This window comes from Hippoglossus hippoglossus, chromosome 13 (assembly GCF_009819705.1).
Source record: "Hippoglossus hippoglossus isolate fHipHip1 chromosome 13, fHipHip1.pri, whole genome shotgun sequence".
Taxonomy (NCBI): Eukaryota; Metazoa; Chordata; class Actinopteri; order Pleuronectiformes; family Pleuronectidae; genus Hippoglossus; species Hippoglossus hippoglossus.
The window spans coordinates 7,391,892-7,414,318 of NC_047163.1; the positions used below are offsets into that span (position 1 = coordinate 7,391,892).

General features: G+C 39.9%; 2 protein-coding genes across 2 annotated transcripts; both read left to right on the forward strand.

Moving 5' to 3' along the window:
- Positions 1–231: 231 nt before the first annotated feature.
- LOC117772771 (mitochondrial uncoupling protein 2-like) lies at positions 232–5,077 on the forward strand. Its single transcript, XM_034604214.1, has 6 exons — positions 232–884; positions 1,341–1,548; positions 2,424–2,627; positions 2,785–2,886; positions 3,141–3,321; positions 3,413–5,077. Exons 1-6 carry the CDS (start codon positions 759–761, stop codon positions 3,513–3,515), a joined length of 924 nt encoding a protein of 307 aa, XP_034460105.1. The 5' UTR covers positions 232–758; the 3' UTR covers positions 3,516–5,077.
- A 3,762-nt stretch (positions 5,078–8,839) lies between these two features.
- camkk1b (calcium/calmodulin-dependent protein kinase kinase 1, alpha b) lies at positions 8,840–16,870 on the forward strand. Its single transcript, XM_034604238.1, has 17 exons — positions 8,840–8,917; positions 10,058–10,375; positions 10,472–10,519; positions 10,609–10,662; positions 10,754–10,805; positions 10,927–11,057; positions 11,773–11,809; positions 11,929–11,950; positions 12,062–12,150; positions 12,487–12,686; positions 12,831–12,884; positions 12,985–13,058; positions 13,397–13,484; positions 13,571–13,699; positions 14,379–14,482; positions 16,194–16,245; positions 16,669–16,870. The coding sequence occupies exons 2-17, from the start codon at positions 10,136–10,138 to the stop codon at positions 16,726–16,728; spliced, it is 1,434 nt and encodes a 477-aa protein (XP_034460129.1). The 5' UTR covers positions 8,840–8,917; positions 10,058–10,135; the 3' UTR covers positions 16,729–16,870.
- The last annotated feature ends 5,557 nt before the right edge of the window (positions 16,871–22,427 follow it).

Sequence of the window (22,427 nt, forward strand, 5' to 3'; positions counted from 1 at the left end):
ACTTAATTCTCAACTTTTCAACTTTATTCTAAAATGTTCAACTTTTATCTCAACAGTCCAACTTTATTCTTGACATTTTGACTATATTCTCAACTTTTCGACTTATTCCCTGACATTTAAAATGTATTATTTGATTGTTAAACTTTTTTATTCATGACATTTACACTTTTTTCGTGACATTTCAAACGTTATTTTTGAAATGCCCCAAAAAAAAAAATCTCCTGTTGCTTCCTTACTTTTTTTCTACTTCTCTTCCATGCTACATTTCTGCTGGTGATGTAGGAGCCTCTTGACATTCCTCATAGCTGCAGCAGAGTGTTTGCCTGTCATGTGTCTGCTCATGTTGGGCGGAGCAGCAGCAGCAGCAGAGGCTGGTGTGTCTTTACACTCAGTCAGGTGTTTCAGTGGCTGAGCGGTTTCTCGAGGAGGCAGACTACTTCCTGCTTTGTTCTTGATTTCATATTTTTGTAGTGGTTTGATAGATTAGAGTTTTTTATGGCTCACTTGCGCTCCTGCTTTTCAACACACATACTTTTCTTACCTGGGACTGGACTCTGGCTGAAGAAGCCGGCTCACCGGCATCTGATCCCAGGACAGGAAGTCGTGACAGGGACGACGTTTATGTCGTAGGATATGATGCATTACAGGTGACACTGGGCTTAAGCTGCTTTATCGGCTGCAGATTGATTGGTTGATGGGCTGGGCTCGGTGTTGAGGTGGATTGAATTTAGTTGATCGTCTGAGCTGAGTCACAGATCATGGCTGGGAGAGGGACGGTCGATCTGGCCCCTTCAGCCGCTGTCAAGGTCTTCTCAGCAGGAACAGCTGGCTGCGTGGCCGACCTGGTCACTTTCCCCCTGGACACAGCCAAAGTCAGACTGCAGGTGAGCTCATCAATACACAACCACCCCCAGTGGTACTTCAGATTGGATAACCCAGATGTATATGTTTGGACTTCTCTGAGTTACCTGTCAAACCACTGCATTGAATCTGTTTGTTGTCAAAGCACTTTACACAATCCCAAAATGTAATAATCTCCTTGAACCATAATAAACCATAAAAACTCAGCATAGTGTAATTCCTGTGTTATTGTTGTTATAGAAAGTAAACACATCCTCATGTTGTTAAACCCTGCCCTGCTCCAGGAGCATCTCACCACGTGCAGTCGAGTTAACATAGACTGTATATCATCAATGATGCAACTCTTGAAAATGTACATATAAGAACAGGCATTTAAACTGTATATGGTTCTATATGAATTTATATGATTTCAGCAAGTATTTTCACTTCAACCCGAGTTGAGCAACGTAAGTATTAAATCATTTTATTGTTCACTCCAGATCCAAGGTGAATTCAAGCCCTCAGTGGGAGTCCAGAGGCCGAGATACCGGGGCGTGTTCGGCACCATCTACACCATGGTGAAAACCGAGGGCGCGAGGAGTCTGTACAGTGGCCTGGTGGCCGGGCTGCAGAGACAGATGAGCTTCGCCTCGGTGCGGATCGGCCTCTACGACACCATCAAGCAGGTTTACAGCAGAGGATCAGAGAGTGAGTCACCAAACAGTCCAGATGTGCAGCCAAAGAAAGCAGTGTCCATTCAAATCTATATCCCAGTTTAGAGATTTTTGCTTAAAAAACATTACAATTGCAAAAAATAAATTATAAATATAGCTGCAGACTAATCTTCTGTTCTTTTATGATGATTTTATTAAATCATCTTTGCTGCTTGAATGATTTCTTACTCAGACCTACAGTTGCAAACATGACGCAACATCATGGGCGACAAGTCAGACTGGGTAATTACAATATGTATAGTATATCTATACGAAAACAATAAGTTAGGGATACAATTAAATAGTCCAAAAATTTGAACAAGCCTATTGTTGCTTCGACAACAACAACCTGTTGGACCAGTTTACCTTCAGGCGGTTGAAACCCTGTCCCCAAATGTGAGAAAATATCACCTGCACTGGAGAAACTTAAAGACAAGTCAAGTAAATATAATGTTTCGGTGCATAGAAAACAGACTTTTCTGTTTTAAAAAAAGAAAGAGCTGCATGTGCTAAGAACTGGTTTTGCAGAAACCTGCCCAAGGATGTAGGTCACAGGGCAGATTCCTTTCCCAGGGGACAGATGTGTGTTTATCCTGGAGGATCTTAACCGACAGGGAGGCTGGGAGAAACATGGAAAGACGGACAGAAAAAAATACTCTGTCAAAATAAATAGAGAAATATAAAAGCAGATAGAAACATAACTGCACTTTACTAGGTGCTGTGGCTGCACTGTGCAATGATAAACTCAAATATACTGCATATATACTGTATATCAATATTTCACAAATTGCATATCAAGTGGTTAATCTGGAGTAAAACAGATCTGTCTGTTAGCTTGTGCAGTCTAATGCGTGCTCCTTGTTGCAACAGACGTAGGAATCGGGACTCGGCTGCTGGCGGGCTGCACCACGGGGGCCATGGCGGTGGCGCTCGCTCAGCCCACTGATGTGGTCAAAGTCAGGTTCCAGGCTCAGGTGCGCCTTCCGGAGGGCGGCTCCGCGAAGAGATACAGCAGCACCATCGAGGCCTACAAGACCATAGCCAGGGAAGAAGGCGTCAGAGGGCTCTGGAAAGGTGCATTAAAATGTGGAGATAATGTAACTGTCGGTGTTATTGTTGTAAAGTTAGTGTGTTAGACGTCTAAGATTTGAGCAACACTGACTTACTGGATTGCGCTTATGTTTATTATATTCAGGTTGAATATTATTCCTAAAAACCTTTATTTTTTTAGGTGTTTTCCCAAATATAACTCGTAATGCCATCGTGAACTGCTCCGAGCTGGTGACGTATGACATCATCAAAGAGCTCATCCTGCAGCACAAACTGATGACAGGTGAGTTCAATCCCTCGAATACAAACCTCAACATTACAGATGTTTCATTTTACCTTTGTTCCTCCGCAGGGAAAGGGATTAAGAAAAACACAAGGCAATATAAAAACATTTTAAGAGTAAAATAATACAGAAGATACAACAAATACAACAGTAGAAATCGAGATGACAGTGAGGTTACAATGCAGTGTGAGATGTTATAGTAGAAATACTTCTTTGTTCTTTGTGTCCCTGATTAAAGTTTGATATTTCCACAGACAACATGCCGTGTCACTTCACCGCAGGCTTCGCCGCAGGTTTCTGCACCACCATCGTAGCGTCCCCGGTGGACGTGGTCAAAACACGCTTCATGAACTCAGTCCCCGGGCAGTACAGCGGTGCCATGAACTGTGCCCTCACCATGCTAATTAAAGAGGGGCCCACAGCTTTCTATAAGGGGTACGTTACTGCAGCATAGATGCAAAGTTATATGTTGAACAAAGCAAAAAAAAAAATACATTTAAATCTCAATCCTTTCTAAATTCTTCAGATTTGTGCCCTCGTTTCTTCGTCTGGGTTCCTGGAACATCGTGATGTTTGTGAGCTACGAGCAGATCAAGAGAGCGGTGGTGAGATTTCAGCAGACCTGGTAGTCCTCGCTGGGTCCTGTGTGGCCGCTGCTGCGGCACTGGAGCGATGAAGCAGGACGTTCTTAAAGAGAGAGAGTCTGCTGCCGGTCTGGACCTGCTCCTCCTCAGGGATGAAACTACATCTGCACTGACTGTACTGTCCATGAAGAGGCCCTGTAGGCTCCTCTATGGGCCCTATAGAAAAACTGCAGGGATGTTTTTATGTTCATGATTTTTTTCATAACATGCGCACATTGTTATACATGTTTTGTAATGTTGTTTTAGGCCTTTTCACAGAGGACATTGTAACATGTTGCAGTAATTGATACAATACTTTTCCATTTAGCTGCTTCAGTTTCAGGGTCGGGTGTTTAGCTACGAATCACTCACCCAGATTGATTTTACAACCTGGCTGAATTTGAGCGAGACCGAGTTGGATTCATGGCCTGCTTGAACTTGTGTTTGGCTGTTTTCATGAGCAGTTTCTGTTATATTCATCTGATGTCCCACAAATCAGTAGTTGTGTAATACTTTACATGTTGTAGACTTGTCAGCAGAGGCATTACAACAGGATATGGGCAGGTAATGTCCTTAGGGTCCTGAGAACCGCAGTTATGAGATCTTTGTTTCAGGAGACTGCAATGACACCACTGTCAGAAACCTCTAATCTGGCCTCATGCCAGTAGCTTTCCATTCTTTCTTTCTTCTCGATAAGAGTACGGTACAATTTAAAGTGTGAGTGAAGTCACAGGCTCTGACTGCGCAGGAAGGCAGATTAAAACATGAGGAGTTCACACATCTTGCAAGTGTCTCCTCAGCTTTACTGGGACACTTGAATACAGCAGATCCATGCTGTTAATAACTGTGCTTGTTCTACTATGATGGGTCAAAATGTCAGCTGTGAAAAGGCCAATTTACTGAATCTGGTGTGGGTGAGGATAAAAGGTTTCCTCCTGTCAGCCAACTTACTACTTTTCTAGGTTGTCTTGGTTGGGGTTTTGTATCTACTGGCTGGTTTCAGGGGAAACTTTCCTGTTCAATGTGACAAAAAACTGTCTTTCATACGCACATTTAGCCGTTAGGTTTACTGCTGTTGATCATTTCTTTTACAGTTTTTTATAGTCGTTTATAAAAAAGGTTAAAAATGGTCATGAAAATTTCAAAAAACTTGTTTTCTTTGACTCATGTTCCCCCAATCCCCCAAAATATTCAATTTATTGTCACATAAGACAAAGAAAAGCAGCAAATCCTCACAACTGAGAATGTGGAACCAGGAAATATTCATCATTTGCATTAACAAAAAATGATGTTGTGTTGTATTGATCCAGTTCTATTAGGAATGAGCCAAAGCCAATAGTTTTTCTATTTGAATAATTATTTAAATACAGAAAACACAGCAATTTTTTTTTAATATTATGCAAACTGTGAATTATACATGATATATGGATTTTATATTTCATGTTATGTCCTATACAAATATGCATATTTGTATTTGTTCACTAGGTAAATGATACAAATTAAGCAGGACACTGAAACCACATCCACAGGATTTATTTCCAAATAAAATAAAGTACCCAAAAAATCCATTTATGGTGTGTTTATTTTTCCTTTTGAAAGAGCAAATTAAACAAGGGGGGGGGGGTATGACCCAACATATGGGACCCCATTTTCAGAACATAGTCTTTAGTCAGCTTGTTATAATTGTAATGTATATTCTTCAGTGTACGTCGGCTTTGCTGGAGCATTTTAACGAGTCATCACAGAGACGCTGAGGTGAATGAGGTGAGAAGCACAAAACGATGAGCTGACAGATGAGAAAATTGCCCAATTTGAGTCTTGTGGGACAAAAGAGGCTGCTGACAAAAGATGTAACTGAAGACTGTGGTGTAACATGAACACGCTCCGCCTTGCTAATCATCTCCTGTCGTGCCAGCGAGGTTCCTCCATGGTTGAATTGGTATGGCGAGCTTGTCCGGGGCCATATGGCACCCTGGGTAACCTTCACCAGAGTCCAGATGAGTCGACCGGGAGGGAAACTTCAAAGACAGTGAACTAGTGATGGAATTTACAGGATTATTGTAAAAGACTTAAAATATGTGCAGGTAAATGTTAGGATGAGGAGGGGTATTGGTCAGATTAAAGAAAAGTGGAGTTAATGGTCCTTTGCTGACGTTGGCCGGAGATATCAAGTTTCTGTGAGAAGTTCAAGTTCACTGTTCTGTTCAGTATTTTTCAGACACACATGTTCTCACCAGTCTTGTTGTCTTTTGTTCAATCAGCTGTTTACAATCCATGTTATTGTTCATTTATCAGACAGAAGCGGTTCCCTCCTTTTCGGTAGCAAACTAATAAATATTTACGAGATCCAAATTTGGGTTTTCGGTCAGTAACAGTTATTGATGGAGGACGGTCATGGACAAAGTTTTTCATCATTCATTTGGGGCCATCGTTCATTTAACAGGTGCAGTGGAAACACAGGTATGTATGTTTTTTTATTCAACACAAAATTGTTTCTTCAGGATTGTTGGACAGATTAGATTTTTCTATTAGTCTCATTAACATAAATATATTGTATTGTAAATGTTCTGTGTTACTACATAGAATATATATGTGTAAGTCCTAATTATTGTTATTTAGATGGAACTTTAAATTTTAATCTTATATTAAATGTAAGTTCCTTGTCTCCCACTGCCATTGAGATTTGTTCAATGCAGCTGCCTCAGTGTTACAGTAAAAGATGTATAGTTGTAGACATGTTTGTATTTTAATACACTAAAGACTGTTGGTTAATGTAGAAAATCACAAATCTCAAAAAGACCAAGCAGTTTTTTTAAAGTTTCTGCATCTCCAGACTTTGTGTTGGATTGGTTTGAAATTAAGACGAATAAAAATACAGTCACATTGAATATTTCTAACCAAAACGTTCAGACTGGATCAAACGTCACTGTGGCGCCTGTTGATGCCTCCTCTGCTTCACCTTCAGTGGCTCGAGACGGACGGGGACTGTCGGCCGCTTGGGGCCTCGTCCGTACTCTCCTGGACAGAAAGACTGAAAACACATCGGTAAGTGTGGTATGGATAGATATCGGGCAGAGACTCCATGGTCTCCAAAGGGCAGGAAAGCAGGGTGGCAGCAGGAGGGTAGGACGACAGCTGTGGTTAGACCGCACACTGCAGGGAGGCAGGGGTGGTGCATCTGCTCAGGAAAGATCACTGAGAAACCCTGAGCTTCAGGGTGAAACTCCCTGAGTCTTGTTGTCTCTCCACGTTGAATCGTTTCCTCGAGTTTCTTCACCACGATCAACCTGATGTGATGGCGTCCGCGCAGGCTGAGGAAAGAATCCAAGAAATGTGCCAGCTGCATTTTCCTCTCTGCAAACCTTTGGAAGAGCAGCTGTCAGGAGAAATATTTCATTATTGTCCATCAACATATTAGACCTCTCATTAGCTTCTGACATTTTAATGGTCTTTGCTTAAACTTGGTTGATTTAGATCTTATTTATCTGCTTATCTTTCCTGTCCCCTGTTTCTCAGGTATTGTCGTTAAGCCCGAATGTTGCTGCTCTTCAACCCTTTACAGGACGGTGGGTGTAAAATCATATTACCTGAAAACAGCTGGATTTGGCAGCTTCTTCTTTGAAACAAATTAATATCAAGGTGCTTGAATACATCCTGCGATTTAGCAGCGTTACGGAAAATTACATCAGAGGCCAATATGCTGACTTTTAAAACAGAAGTGCATCCTTACCTCACACTCCTCCTCTGCATGATTTATCTTTTTCAGGAGACACAGTTGTGCATAGTAAACACTGTATTTCTCTGCTGCAGAAGGAGGAGAAACTATCTTCACAATGGCAATGCATATTTAAAACAGCCATAGGAGAAAAAAAATCTATCATAATACATTTAAGAACTCACCGAGTTGTTCTTGTTTGGCCTGAATGATGCTTCTGCGTCTTTCTAGTTCCTTGTATTTCATCGCGAGCAGCAGCTTAGCGTCTCTAAATTTGGGTTTTTGGGAAAGACTGAACTTTGCCAATCTTTGATTTGAAACCAGCGTCTTCTCCACAGCTTTCTGAAGTCCCTGAAACTGGAAACAAACACACATTCAAAACTCCTGAAAGTGTTGCACTTTAGCCAAACCCTGCAAGATCTAACTACATGTGGGACCCCTGTAATTTTTATATATAGTTTCTCACAATGCATATATGTACCCACACATTTTGCATGTATGTGGAAATATGTCTATCTGGCTCTCACCTTCTCACTGCAGCTGATGATGTGATGTATTTTGTCTTCGTCTTCCAGCAGCTCCCGCAGCTCTCTAGTCCTCAAACCTCGGAGCTGAACCTCCGGCAGAGACATGATGACCCTCGGCTCTGGGAGCTCAGAGTTTGGTACCTGATGCAAGGTGAGCTGTCAATGCTGCATTCAGGGACTGTCGGAAAACTCTCTAAAATAAGACCAGAGCACATAATGAGCTTCAATAGACCAAAGGTTTCTTCGTTACAAACATTTCTGTTCAAAAGTTAAACACACTGGTGTTGCTCAGTGTAGCTATTGTATTTTTAATGTAGGTGTAAATGAAAATTCAGTTTTCTGGTTAACTATAAACACAACAACCCGAAAGTTAGAGTCTCTCTTTGTCTTTTTTTTCATTTATTTATGTTCATTTTGTGCTTGAGATCATCCTCTGTCTCTTTTTTGGTCATTCTGCGTCTTTCTGTGGTTGTTTTAGTTCTTGATTTTCTCATTTGTTCAATGTTGTTCTACATCTTTCAAACTAGAAATATTTACTGGCACTTCTACAGAGGATGCAGATCAGCCACAACATAAACAACATCATACAGGGTTAACCCTAACCCTAACCCTATTTTATTTGTTTTTAAAATGTAATAAGAAATAATGTATTCTCAGTGGGTTAATTACAACATTTCCCTACTGCAGATAGAAGTATTGGTTTTATTATATCTCATCTGAAACATGCAAGCATTGGTAAATAACAGCACACCAATCATTATTCCCTGTATTACTCATTATAGTCTTAAATTTTTTTTATTAATAATCTGCAAATTTTTTTATTGGACCCATACATTTTTCCACTTAGTGATGTGTGATATCAACCTGTTAGCAGACTGTGAGGTGTGCTGTGTGTTATTCTGTGTTTTTGCACCCGCTGTCCTGTGAGTGTTTGTCCTTCGTGGGACAGGGTGGAGCCTGGAGGAGGGAACACAGCCTCCCTCAGAATAACTCTGCCTGGTCTATATGTGGCCTGAGTTAATCCTTAATACGAGCGCGGCTGAGGTCCCTCCCTGCTCATCAGTGAAAGTCCTGCACTGAGACATGGAGGAGTTTCCCCTCCTGAGAGCAGCCGGACGATATGCAGATTAACCCCAGCCGCCCTCGACACAGGACATCTCCACTGTGTGAGTCCAGTCAACTATCTACCTCTTATATTCAACTTGTATGGATTAGTTTATCTGTGTCATATATGTTGAATGGGATTCAGAGGAATCGGAGGCTTTTGCTGCTGTTTTTTAATCGACCAATCTTATTGCAAAGACATCAATTTTTATATATATTCACACAGATATATATATACACACACACACACAAACACAGAGAGAGTTCACAATGTGTGAGTCTTCTGCTGTATTGTGAGTTCACTTGCCTTACCTGTAAACTCGTTCCTCTATGTGACATAAGAAGCTTTTCAATCCTGCACGCTTACGAAACAGCGAGTCGAGCTCACAAGGAGTTAAGGGTCAAAATCACACATTTATTTGCGTGTTAAGATCATGAAATGTTAATAATACAAACGAAAACTGGTTTGAAGTTTTGACACTGGCCAACAACAGTTAAAAGCGTTATAATGCCTTCATTGTATAAGAAGGTGAACCACACGTACCAGCACGTCAGTTTCAGCGGTCAAAGCCAAGATAGCACTAAGTGTAGTTAAACCAAATCTATTTATTTATTTAAAGTATTGTTTTTCTTTAGTTTTCTACGATATACTATACACTATATAATACATAATACATTCAAATATCTATATGTCCATTTCCAAGATAACAAAGATAATCTCACATTTCTGTGTGATGTATTTACTTAATTTTCATAATTTTCAGGCCCAACTGTTGAACGACATCACTCAAGGCTTTTAATCAGGCATCCAGCAGCTTCCTCTGGAGCCGCAAAAGATCCCTTTAAACATACAATGCATGTATACTGTATATATATTGACTCTTCCAGCTCTAATGGTGATCTTCATCTGTGTTTGGCATGAAGATGCATTTGCAGAGAACAGAAACATGCTTGAGAGGAATCTCCAGTTATAAAAAGCTGCTAAAAAGCTTTACGAAATAAAATAAAATAAGAAAATATTGATTTGGCTTCTTGCATTAAAAAGTTTGGTTTATCAGGTGACTCTCAGGTTTAGGAGTTTGGATTTTGTCTCCACATAAGTTAACCAATAATGAAAAAGTGTCAAATCACTGAATCCAGCTTTGTGGCTGTGTACTTGTGAGTGTGTGTGATGTCTTCATTTCTGCTCCCACACGTCTCAGTGCAGTGATGCCTCCTCTGGTACTTCTACCAAACCACCTCAGGGACGTTCAGCTGTAAGTGAAGGAGCACCCACCACCATGAGTGAAGACACTGCCTGCAGGGCAGAGCCGGACTCGGAGCACAACGGGGAGCTGGCCGACCTGGTGGCTGCCATGAACATGGCCGCCAGCCGCGTGACGCCGCCCAACGGCAACAGGCCCAGCAGCTCTCAGAGACTTCGGCTCTCGGACAGGAAGCTGTCTCTGCAGGAGCGAGGGTCCCGCATAGCCCGGCAGCCCACCATCGAGACCAAACGCGTGTCCATCACAGATGCTGATGTGAGGAGTCCTGACCTGGCACAAGCATAATTGAACAGATTATATATTACACCTGAAATGTGTCACTGATTGAATTCTCCCTTTCAAACTCTGCAGGACTGTATCCAGCTCAACCAGTACAAGCTGAAGAATGAGATTGGAAAGGTGATTAATAAATATGTAATAGATTAGTGATCCAGATGAAATAGATGTGATGACTTAAGTTATTTACACTGGTTGTTTTTACTCTGCAGGGTTCATATGGAGTGGTGAAGTTAGCTTATGATGAAGACTCTGAACAGTACTACGTGAGTCAAAGCTCCTAAATTGTGCATTAACGGTCAAAGTGTTAACACAAGAATTTGTCCAACTTTTGTCCAACGACTCTTGTTTATTCAGGCGATGAAAGTCGTTTCAAAGAAGAAGCTGATGAGGCTGTGTGGATTTCTGCGTGAGTGAAAATCTCCTTCTCCACTAACATTTTAAATGTCTTTTCTCTGGTGATAATCTGTGTTTGTGTGTTTGTGTGTGTGTGTGTGTGTGTGTGTGTGTGTGTGATTGTTTGTTGTCAGGCCGCCTGCCTCCTCCGAGATCAAACTCACAGGATCCGTTACCCAAAGCCGCGCTGCATCTGGAGAAAGTGTACAAAGAGATCGCCATCCTGAAGAAACTCGACCATCATAATGTTGTTAAACTGGTGGAGGTCAGTCACATGACTCTGATGTTTATCTAACATGTTCAATTAAAATAATTCCCCTACTTAAATATTAGTCTGGCATGTTTCTGTAAGAAGACGGATACATGGTGATGGAGTGCAGGTCAAATATGATGTAACTTTCATTTTATTTTGTGAAAACACAAATGGTGCAAAGAAAAGAAAGGGTGATATACTCGTGTGAAAAGACTAATGCATTTTAAAGGATGAGTGTGTAATATTCCTTATGATCTATTTGCAGAAATGGAAAATTCAGAAATATGTTTAATCATTGCAAACTAAACATTGTAGAGTTTTTATATTAGCTTAAAAATGGTTCCTGAATATTTATATTGTGTACAGTTGGGTGCAATATTCAGCTTCACCACTAGATATCACTAAATGCTACACAGTGGTCTTTTCATCAAAATGTGGAATACAACAAAAGAGTCAAAAGAGATGTGCAGAGAAACATGTGTTTTTGTTTTTTAATTGGATTTAATGTTGTCACCACACTATATATAATGATACTGCTGAAGGTTTACATTGAGACCTGAGAAGAGGTACTTCTGTTCAAACTAAATGGAGTCGTCTGTGGAGTTTTACCACGGGTATTCATGGCCTTTAAAACCACATGATTATTCTTCCTATAGCACAAATAAATGACAGGATTTGTGTAAAAAAAAATGCAGAACACAAGACCTGGTAATAATGTGTTTTGCAGGTGCTTGATGATCCTGATGAAGATGGACTTCATATGGGTAGGGACTCATTCATCCATTTTGCAGTCACTGAACTTAGCTCCTCGTGTATCGATACGATAAACACAATATCAGCACAAATGTAGGAAGTCGTGAAAATCTGATTATTTTTCCTCAAGCCTTCGAGTTGGTGACTAAAGGGTATGTTGTTGTTTTTTTGTGCATTCACGTGTTTTTTAAAAATTTCATTCCACCATGAGACACAGTGTAAATCTTTCATTTCTTTATCTCCACCTCTCATGTTGACGTCAGCCCGGTGATGGAGGTGCCGACAGACGACCCGTTCACAGAGGAGCAGGCTCGCTTTTACTTCAGAGACATCGTCCTGGGAATAGAGTACTGTAAGTTATAATGATATAAGATATCACATAACAGCTTTACGTAAAGGACCCCTATTTCAGAAGTATATAAACCTGTATTAAATTATATACAACACACTATAATGTGGCTGTGTATGTATTTAATATATACATAGTGCTTGTAAATTCTAAGTAGGTGAATATAAAGTAAAGTGATGCAATACTGAATTTGTGGTCTGTAACTACTGTCTTTTAAATCTGATGATCTGTTTTAATTTGCTGGATTGTACACTTAAATTCTTTAGAAATAGGGATTCATCTTGATAATAACGTTCATGGGATGTTGAAAATAATATTTCTCTTGATTATTTTCTGCAGTGCATTACCACAAGATCATCCACCGAGACATCAAACCCTCCAACCTGCTGCTGGGAGACGACGGCCATATCAAGATCGCTGACTTTGGCGTGAGCAATGAGTTTGAGGGGGCGGACGCCCTCCTGTCCAGCACGGCGGGGACCCCGGCCTTCATGGCCCCTGAGATGATGACCGAACACGAGCAGGCCTTCAGTGGGAAGGTGAGACAAACCGTCCCCTGCTGGTCGGCTGGTGACCCGACAGTGGTCGTCACCAGTGCATTACATGGGGTCTGACTGTGACTCACACTGTTGTCTCACCACCCTCTGAGAGCTTTTCAGTACTGACGTGCATTTGTTTTCCAGGCGTTAGACGTGTGGGCGATGGGAGTCACGCTCTACTGTTTTGTCATCGGGAAGGTACGTGAGTTAACAGCAAAACGCACGTAGAATAAAATAATTACATTTTAACATGTACTTTTAATAATGATATCATTAAATGTTGTTTGTCCGGTTTCAGTGTCCTTTTTATGACGAATACATCGTCGCCCTGCGCAAAGAAATCAAGAACAAACCTGTGGACTTTCCAGAGACGTAAGCAAAGAGTCGACCTGTTGAGTCTTTACAGTCACGCTCGTCATTGAAAGTTTAAAAGTTTCTAGCCTGTTGATGTGAGCATTAAAGCGGCCATGTTTCTTTATCTTGCTAAAAATAAATCAGACTTTTTTCCCAACAGAAACTGACTCTGCAGCAGTTTAATGCATTATAAGGTGTAATCATTGGGTCATTTACTCACCCAGTCAGTATCACAGACAAGTTCCGTTTCCTATTTCTCTTCTGAATCCTTTGCCAGTTTTGCAGCCACAGCTAAAACATATTTATCTGTAAAACTATAAAAATAATGTGCAATTTCTCTTTTTCTATCTACACAGACCATCGGTTTGTAGCGAACTGCAGGAGCTCATTGAACGGATGCTGGATAAAAACCCTGAAACAAGAATCACCATCCCTGAAATCAAGGTCACAAAACAAAGAAGAATCACCTCATGTGATTATTATTTTATAAAACACCATCTGTAATGAAGGTTTGTTGAATGTTGCTACAGCTTCATCCGTGGGTGACGGAGGACGGTTTGGATCCTCTCCCCCTGGAGGAGGAGCACTGTACTGCGTTGGAAGTCACTGAGGAGGAGGTGCAGAACAGCGTCAAGCTCATCCCGAAGCTTTCTGCTGTGGTGAGTCCCACAACGCTGCTGCTTGTCTTTCATCAGTCAACACTTTAAAGATCGCCCCAACCACACCGCCCCAAACTCACGACTCAGTGCATACTGACCATAGACTGTGTATAAAGATGGACGACATTGCAGCACCCAAAAGTGAAGCCAAAACATCTAATGGCCCCCTGGTGGCTGTTTGTGGAAGGAAGTGGAGATGCATCGTCCATCTTTATTAACAGTCTATGATACTGATTAGTTTTTTTTTGTTTATCACAAATTGGGGTCAGATTGTTTTTGTTTTTTGCATCACAACCATTTACCTCACTTGCACTTTAGCACTTTACTTTATTATACCATAAACTGTATACAGATGTACTTTTGTATATATTAAAGTATTTAAACATTAAAAAATATAGTTTAGTTGCAAGACGTTAGTGAGTTAACAGTTAAAAGTTGGCAGGCAGGAGAAAAATACATATTGCTTCATAGAGGACGCAAGAAATGTAATTTTGCTTATAATGTTGTCTGTCAAGTTGTGACATTTTAGTACAGGATAGGTGATGGGGACATGAATAGTTATTAAAAAGAGTTTTAGATTTTAATGGATATCTTCTTTATAAAAAACAAGCTATTCAAAAGTGTATATTTTGTTGTGGAGACTTGTCTTTTCTCTGAGACTGTGTGATGTCCACTGCAGATTGTGGTGAAGACAATGCTGAGGAAGCGCTCTTTCAGTAATCCCTTTGAGTGTCTGGGCAGACGGGCAGAAAGGTCCATGTCTGCCCCTGGAGGTCTTCTTACGTAAGTAGCCTACTCTGCAAATCCTTCCTGCTCCGCTCTGCCAATCTGCCAGCTCTGCGATTAGGCCTCCAACAGCACAAAGCAGCGAGCAGGCGCTTGAACAAAAATAGATCCGTCAGTCGAAAACTTCACACGTTGTAGTTTGCCTCTCACATATTGAACATATTAGATCCACAATCACATCTACGCCATTACTCTTTGAATAGTGACGTGCTAGGTTACAGTTTGTTTTGGTCCAGATAAAAGTGTTTGTCCTCTTTTTATTAGCTAATTGGAAAAACCCTGCAGCAGCAGCAGCAGCAGCGCTAATAATGGTCGTGCTGCTTTAGTTTTCCATTAACAATCCAGGGGGACAGCAGCTAATTACACCTCCATGTAAAGAGATGTGAAACTGCAGCTACATCCTCCTCCACACGGTCACACCAGCACCAGTGCTACAGCATTTACAGCACTGCAGTCACCCACACAAATGAAATCTGTGGAGACCAGGCTCTCTGTCCATCATGTGATTCTGTGTGGAAACGGTCCGACAGCAGGTGGGACTGAAAATGAAAAATTAGCTGAAAATGGGTCTGTTGAAGTTGTTTCTGAGCGCTTTAAAAATACACATTTCATTATTTGAAAGGCGTAGTTTGATGCAGCCGGTTTTATGAAGAAGATCAAAATGTTGATGTTTCTTGACATTGTGTTATTGAATATGACAATGTCCTCCCCTGAGTAGAATAATATAATCAAATGAATAAATACATTTGACAACAGGAAATGATGCTTGTACGTGGACAGAAATATTTCAATAGTGTAAGAAAGACTAAACTCCTGCATCAATAAACAAGCAGGTTGTAATAACATATCAGATATTTAACTCAGTTTCAAAAAGTATTAATTGTATTTATCCATAATTATTTACTTCATAAAGCATTTTTAAATTATTCAATATCGTGCACTTTGGCTCGCTGCATCTTCTCAGAAGCTTAAGCACAATTGGCCTGATGGGGGCGTTATAATAATAAAATTACAGATTTCCAGATGGTTGTGTCATTATTAGTGTTTAAAATTTGAAATGCTGATGCTTAAAGGAAACAACGCTTTTGGAAATAAATAAATTGTAAAAGTATTTGCTGTGTTGCTGAGACTTGTATGAGAAGATTGATTTCACTTTCATCACAGCTCAGTAAACATGAAGCTGCAGCCAAACAGCCCGTGGCTCCGTATAAAGGCTGGAAACAGTCTGGCTCTGTCCAAAGGCAACAAAATCTGCCTGTCAGCACGTCTGAAGCTCACTAATTAACACGCTGGATCTTGTTGGTTTCATTTCATACTCAAACCGTAGCGTATAATCAATCGTTTTCCGTTTTAATACCTGAAAAAAAACATAACTTGTTTTTATAATTCAGCGTTTCTGCAGATTAAACTAAAAAATGTAATTTGTAATCATAATCATGTCAATCGGCTTTCTTGATGGACGTTGTCAGTTTTAAACATGATGAAGTGAGTTTACAGTCTTTGTGCTAAGCTATATTAGCTTTATATTTATTGTAATAAGAGTAACATCTGAGTCTGTAAAAAGCAAATAAGCTTATTTACCCAAATGTTTGACTTTTTATTTAAACTGCCACAGTCCTGCTACGATAAAGTCTGTGTTTAACAGTGATGTAAGCAAACCCAGTGTATCTGTGAGTCTGACCTCTTACGTCACATCTCCTTCTTACAGTGGTTCCTGGGGCTTATTGAAGTCTTCGCCTCAGCTTCATCCTTCCCTGAGGTAAAGTTTTTTAAAAGCATTTATGTTGAGCTCTCCACACACACACATACACACACCACACGCAGACACACACACACCACAGCTCATCAGTTGTTCAACCGTAAGAGGATTTAAGAGAGGCAAGACAACGCAAATCTCTCAACAGCGAGCTGTACTTAAAATAACTGGACACACAAACACAAACACACAGGGTTGTTGTTGAGTGCTTTGTGTTTCCTCCTTCTCCGGTGTCCTCTTGAGGTTGATGTGGATAAAAAGTGATGAGCTGTCCTGTGGAGGACATGTTCTCTGTGACATTTTTAGTCTACCCCTTCTCCATCTCCTCCTCCTCCTCCTCCTCCTCCTCCTCCTCCTCCTCCTCCTCCTCCTCCTACTCCTCCTCCCTTCAACAACATGACGGAGAGTATTTGTCCACAGGAAAGTCAGCAACGAGGGGAGCAGAGACGGAGAGCTGGAGGACCTGTATGAAGAGTACACAGATTAAACCACACATGCATTGACACCGACTGAAATCTTAGTGCTTTGCTGTCATGCTTGCTGTGCTTAATTGTTTTTTTATCACTTTAGTGCAAAAACTCTTCTGTGATAAAATTAATATTTAAAAGATGGAATAGTGCAATAAATAGATTTTAAAAAGTAGCAATTAAAACTGGATGTTATTCTCACTATTCTCATGAATGTAATAAGATTTATTTTCTTTCGATTGTTCTTAAAAATGTAAATATGCTCGATAAAGAAGATATTTTTACATTTTCCTACAGCTGTTGAAGATAATAAAAAAATCCAATTTCAAACGGTGACTTTGAGTGAGTGCAGAATAGAGCCATTGGTGATTTTGTGAAAATGCAGTTTCTGCTACAAACATTAATATTGCTGAACCACTAGATGACAGCCTTGTGGCAGCCTGTGTATTGTGTTTTCTTCTTTGTTCTGTCCTTAGATTCCCTCATCAACCCATTCAGCAACGGTCTGTGCTGTTGTTTTACACAGGAATTGTGATATTTTACCATTAGTCGCATTTAATCTTTCTTAAAAATGCTATTTAATCTTCCTGTAAATACATATTCCTACATCGCTGTGCATTCTTCTTAAACCTCCAGAGATGCTCAGAGGCTGAACTAAGGATCTCACATCTTTAAACACTGAACCTGCAGCCAGATTTTATTTCCAAGGCCTGATTTTAATGCCTTTCAGTAAGAAATGCACTCTCTTCTCCAGACCAGAAGAGAGCAGCATTGTGTTGTAAGTAAAGAGGCCCTGAGTTTGAGCCCTTGATGACAGCAATAACTCTGAATACTGTATAAACTAGAACTATGAAGACACAATTAATACTAATACAACCATGTATTACCATATTTTCATCCATTATATTGTGTCCTCATAGGGGCCCACTGCAGAGTTAATGTTTGTAACTAATTCTAAAGAGTTAAATCTACTTCCAACTACATCATAGTTTTATTAAATGTATTAAAAATCTAAAACAGTTAGTTTAAATCATTAAAACTTTAGAAATTAGGTTAAAAAAAAACATCTACAAGGGAACCTCTGAAGCACTGTTCAATCAGGAGCCATTTCTGTAACACAAGCCACCACAACTTTCAAAATTCCAGTTGAAGTACAAATATGTTTTTATATATATATATATATATATGTCTGTATCACTTTGTTTCATTTACGTCTGCTGACATGAAGAAATACCTACAGTAAAAGTAGCAATACCACAGTGTAAAAAAATACATTTTTACTTATTTGTTTAATTATTATTTCAAGTAAACTTTCTGTATTTAGAATTCTCATTTAAGTGAAAGTACAGTCTAAGCATCAAAATGTGGTATAAAGAATGTACATAGCGCAGAACTATAGTATTTTTGAGTATTCCACACTAATGATATACAATGTTATATAATATTGCATTAGGTGGGGCTAATTTCAACTACTTTATATGCTGATGACTTGCTAAAGCTATAATAATACATTCATCAATAATAAAAATTGTTTATTTTGTAGTATTCACAATTTGAATCTGGAAATCAACCAGTCACCAAAGCTGCAAGGTGAAATTGAGTAAACACTACAATATTTACTTTCGGAAATGTGGCGGCGTAAAAGTATGAAGTAGCAGAAATATGTAATACTCAAAGTACTCGTAGGCTTTTAGAGGATTTGGCCAAATGCAAATCCCACCGCCGCTCCTTTTCTCTCCTTTGATTGTGCTGCAAAAATAGATGTTTCAGTTCAGAGGATGAGGAGGAGGAGGCATGATGCGGCAAAATGTGAAATGCCTGCGCACGAGGGCCACTGGCAGTCGCCATCACAGCTGTTCACCGAGCGTCTGCACAAAAACCCATCAGCTGTGGAGAGAGGGAGGCTTCAGTGAGCCGGCCTGAAGATGGAGGAGTGTGTGGTAGGTGGAACATCTGATGATCAACAGGATGGAAAAGAAACAATGGCACTGACAAGACCATGATGGTTTTTTTTCGCAAGCACAGCAGAAATTATATCGAACACATCTGCTGCTCAAGAGAAAACCACGAAAATCAAATTGTAACGGACTCGTGGTGAAATAATTGAGCCGTACAGGATTACGCGTGATTTAGCTAATCCTAGCCAACGTTAATTTACTAATGAAGCATTAGCCCAATCCAAAACACTGACCGTGCTGTTAGCTTATTTTAGCATAATTACTTAAATCAGGGGAAACAGCTGGGTTCCGTCTGAAGGTTAAAATGCCCCACGCAGCATCGCTGAAGCTCCAAATTTAACAAACAGCATCTAGTTTGTTCTGTGTTTTTTAAACTAAATGAATAAATAAAACCTAATAAAGAAAAAGTTGTAGTTTTAAGCTAATGTTTTGGTACAACTACAAACACTAGAGACAGCTAGGTGCTAGTATGTTAGCCTACATTCCACAGCTAGGCTGATTCCCCAGTTTTCAGCAGTCACTAAGCTAAGCTAATAGGCGTCATCTTCATAATCACTGTACATACCATAATATCCTGTTGAATTGTTTCCTTTCACTTTGGGCATGAGGCTAAATTACCCCAAATTTCAAAGTGCTTATGTCTTTGTTTAATGTGAAAATAGAAAAACAGATAAACTACTGCTAAATGCTAACTAGCCAAGCTAGCAAAGTAACAGTATTTCTGTAGACTGCAGTGGATTCATACATTTTGGTGTGGTTCAGCTAACTTTAAATGACATATTTACATCTATATAATGAAAGGTTATTAAAGTAGCTCATACATTTATAATTTAAATCCATCAAGTTAAATACAGACGTAGGGGTCCATATTCACGTTCATCTTTGAAACATTTGCTGGAAAGACGTCATGTGAGAAGAGATGTGTAAACACAGACGTGATCCTTTCATAAAATGATAAAATCATTGTACATCATGCATTATTGATCATACATCGTACAGGGCAGAATTAGGGCAGAATTATCAAATACAATAATTATCGTACATCTGGCAACACGGGTGGTTTCGCATGTTATACATATTATATCTAAGAGCCTCCAATCTTCAAAGCCTTTATCCTGCTCCCTAAAGTGGCTTTGATACAGTGCAGCCCCAGAACAAAAAGGCTAGATTCTAAAAAAAATGAAATACATGAACTCTCACATTACAGTGTCCGTGTTAGCTGAATTAAAATACATTAAATACAGTTGGACCATGCAAGCTAAAATGGTTCATTTGTATTCCTGCAGTCAGCCCATTTTTCTGCTCGTTGCAGTTATGTGAAGACCAACGAGAAGTGTTTCTGAGCAAAGATTTCTGTGGAAACTGTTGCCATGCAACAGCACAATACTGAGCTCATACCGAGTAGTAACTTCACTGTACAACTGCTCTTTTTCCTCGGCTCACACTGCCCGAGTAGTAATGCAATATTCTATTCTATTCTATACTATTCTATTCTACTCTATTCTATTCTGTTTAATGTATGTCCAAATGCATAATAGGGCCTTTATTTCCCGGGCTGTAACTGTGGTGTCATTGTTTCATCGATGGGCAGAGGAAACTTTGCCTCAGCGTCTGGTTCCACACCCAGACTCGCCTCAGTTTCCAAATCCAGAGCCAGCTGCAGTTCAGCCTCAGATATTTAGTTAAACACTGACCCTTACATCTCTCTGTTAACCCTCTATTCCTTTCACCGCGCCACGTCTTACAGCCGTAGCCTCAACCGGCTCCACGTCATTTCCCGTCCTGTTTTTCACCGCAGCTGACCCAACTGACCCGTTGTTAACCGAACTGTACATTTCTCCCAAGCTTTCAGAGTGGAGAGAGGCTTTTCTTCTTATACTCTCCCCCTGCTTCTTCCTCACTCTGTAAGGAAACCCCCTGTGCCCACATTCATGATGAGTCACCTCCTCAGATGTCAGGCAGACCCACAAACACTAGAAGATATAATTTGTCAACCAGTTGGCACCTGCGGGGCTAATTTTAAAACAAAGCACGACTGGTTAGACCTTGTTTAAGGTAAAAGGACACACAGACACCACACAATGAGGATCTGATGCACAACGCAGATCAAACAGGAAGAAATGTCATTCAGAACTGCTTTGTAATGATTTATCAAATCCAGCATTAACAGATCACTAAACAAATCAAAAAACTTACATATTACATCCAAATTAAATAATTAGCTGAAAAGAAGCAAATTATAACTTTCTAATATGGATGCTGAAAGTTATAATTTGCTAAATTTAGTGCATTATGGCTGGTTCCCTGCGAGGCCCCAACCCTTGGTCAGTGCTCTGTCAGAAGAGGTCACACGGAGAGGTCACCCCCTCTGACAGTGAGCTGACTCCGATTGTTCGACTATGCAGGGACAATGTGAATTCTTTAGGATCAAGTCACTTTCCCAAAATCATAAGAGACATTTGGGAATGTTGGAACAGGTCTAATGCACATTTGTTGTCAAAAGTTTCCACTTTTCTTTAATAAAAATAGTTTTGGTCTCAGTATCTTCAACTTCACATATTGCTTCACAATCTCTTCAGCATTACGACACCCTAAAAGTAAGAATAGCCCACTGTAAAAGTACTCCTTCCAAGTGTACACAGTGAGGACTGGAGGATTAGGCAAACTGTAACTGTTTATGTTCCTCATTGATCAATCTTCTAAATGTTCTCTATTAATCAATTTGATTGTTTGGTTTGTAAAATTTGAGAAAATGGTGACAGTTTTTCTCTAAGTAATAGTCCGTACCTGAAAATTATTCAAACTAAATCAAAAATTATTAAATTAATCATAAGGGAAAGCAGCAAACCATCACATCTGAGAAGCTGAAACCATGAAATGGTGTTGGTTGAAAAAATAAACTGTTAGCAAACTAATAGTCAGCAAGACATTGATAATAGGATCCTATTTTATAATCTTTAAAAAGTTTACAAAGGAACAACTACAACTCAAATGAATGTCAAGACGTAGAAAAATAAAGTTGCATGGAAAGAAAACACTCAAGTAAAAGTACCTTTAATACATTTCCATCACGTTATTGTTCTCAGTGGAGAAGTGGTGAGAGAGAAAACATCCTCTGAAAGTGTGTTTTAGAGGAATTTGATATATTAATGAGTATTTTTCTCAATAAAGTCAAAAGTCATCATATCTTATGTAATAAACAGTTTAAATAATTGAGTTTGCACATACTTGTGTTGTTTTGTCAGGGAGCGTGGGGGAGGCCTTGGAAGAAGATGAAGTGTGATGTAGCTGTGAGACTAGAGACGGTGGGGGAGCGACTGGGGGGGGGCGATTTAATTTTAGACTCCCTTTTTACAAACTTCTGTTCATCACACAAGCCTCTGTGATTATGAATACTCACCCATAGTGTGTAAACAGCATGTGACCACACAATGAAACGAACAGACGTCAGTGTTGCATGTTGCAGCCCGATGCAGAGGTTTTCTATCAGATCACATGCAATGTATCCTGCAATGTTTTGGGACAAGTGCTCCCTAAAATAGTCCCTCAAAACCTTCAGCCGAACGCTGTGGCACTTTTCGATAAATAATCTAAAAGTCTAAATGTTAGCGTGAATAATTCATTTTTGCAGCAGTCATGCATAACAGCTGTCTCTGTGCCTGAAAGAGTCGGCAGTGCTCTAAATCGTCATGTAACGTAATGCTGCAAGAAAAGAAAAACAGGTCTTAAAACGGCAGATATCACAGTGGATTATTTGTATT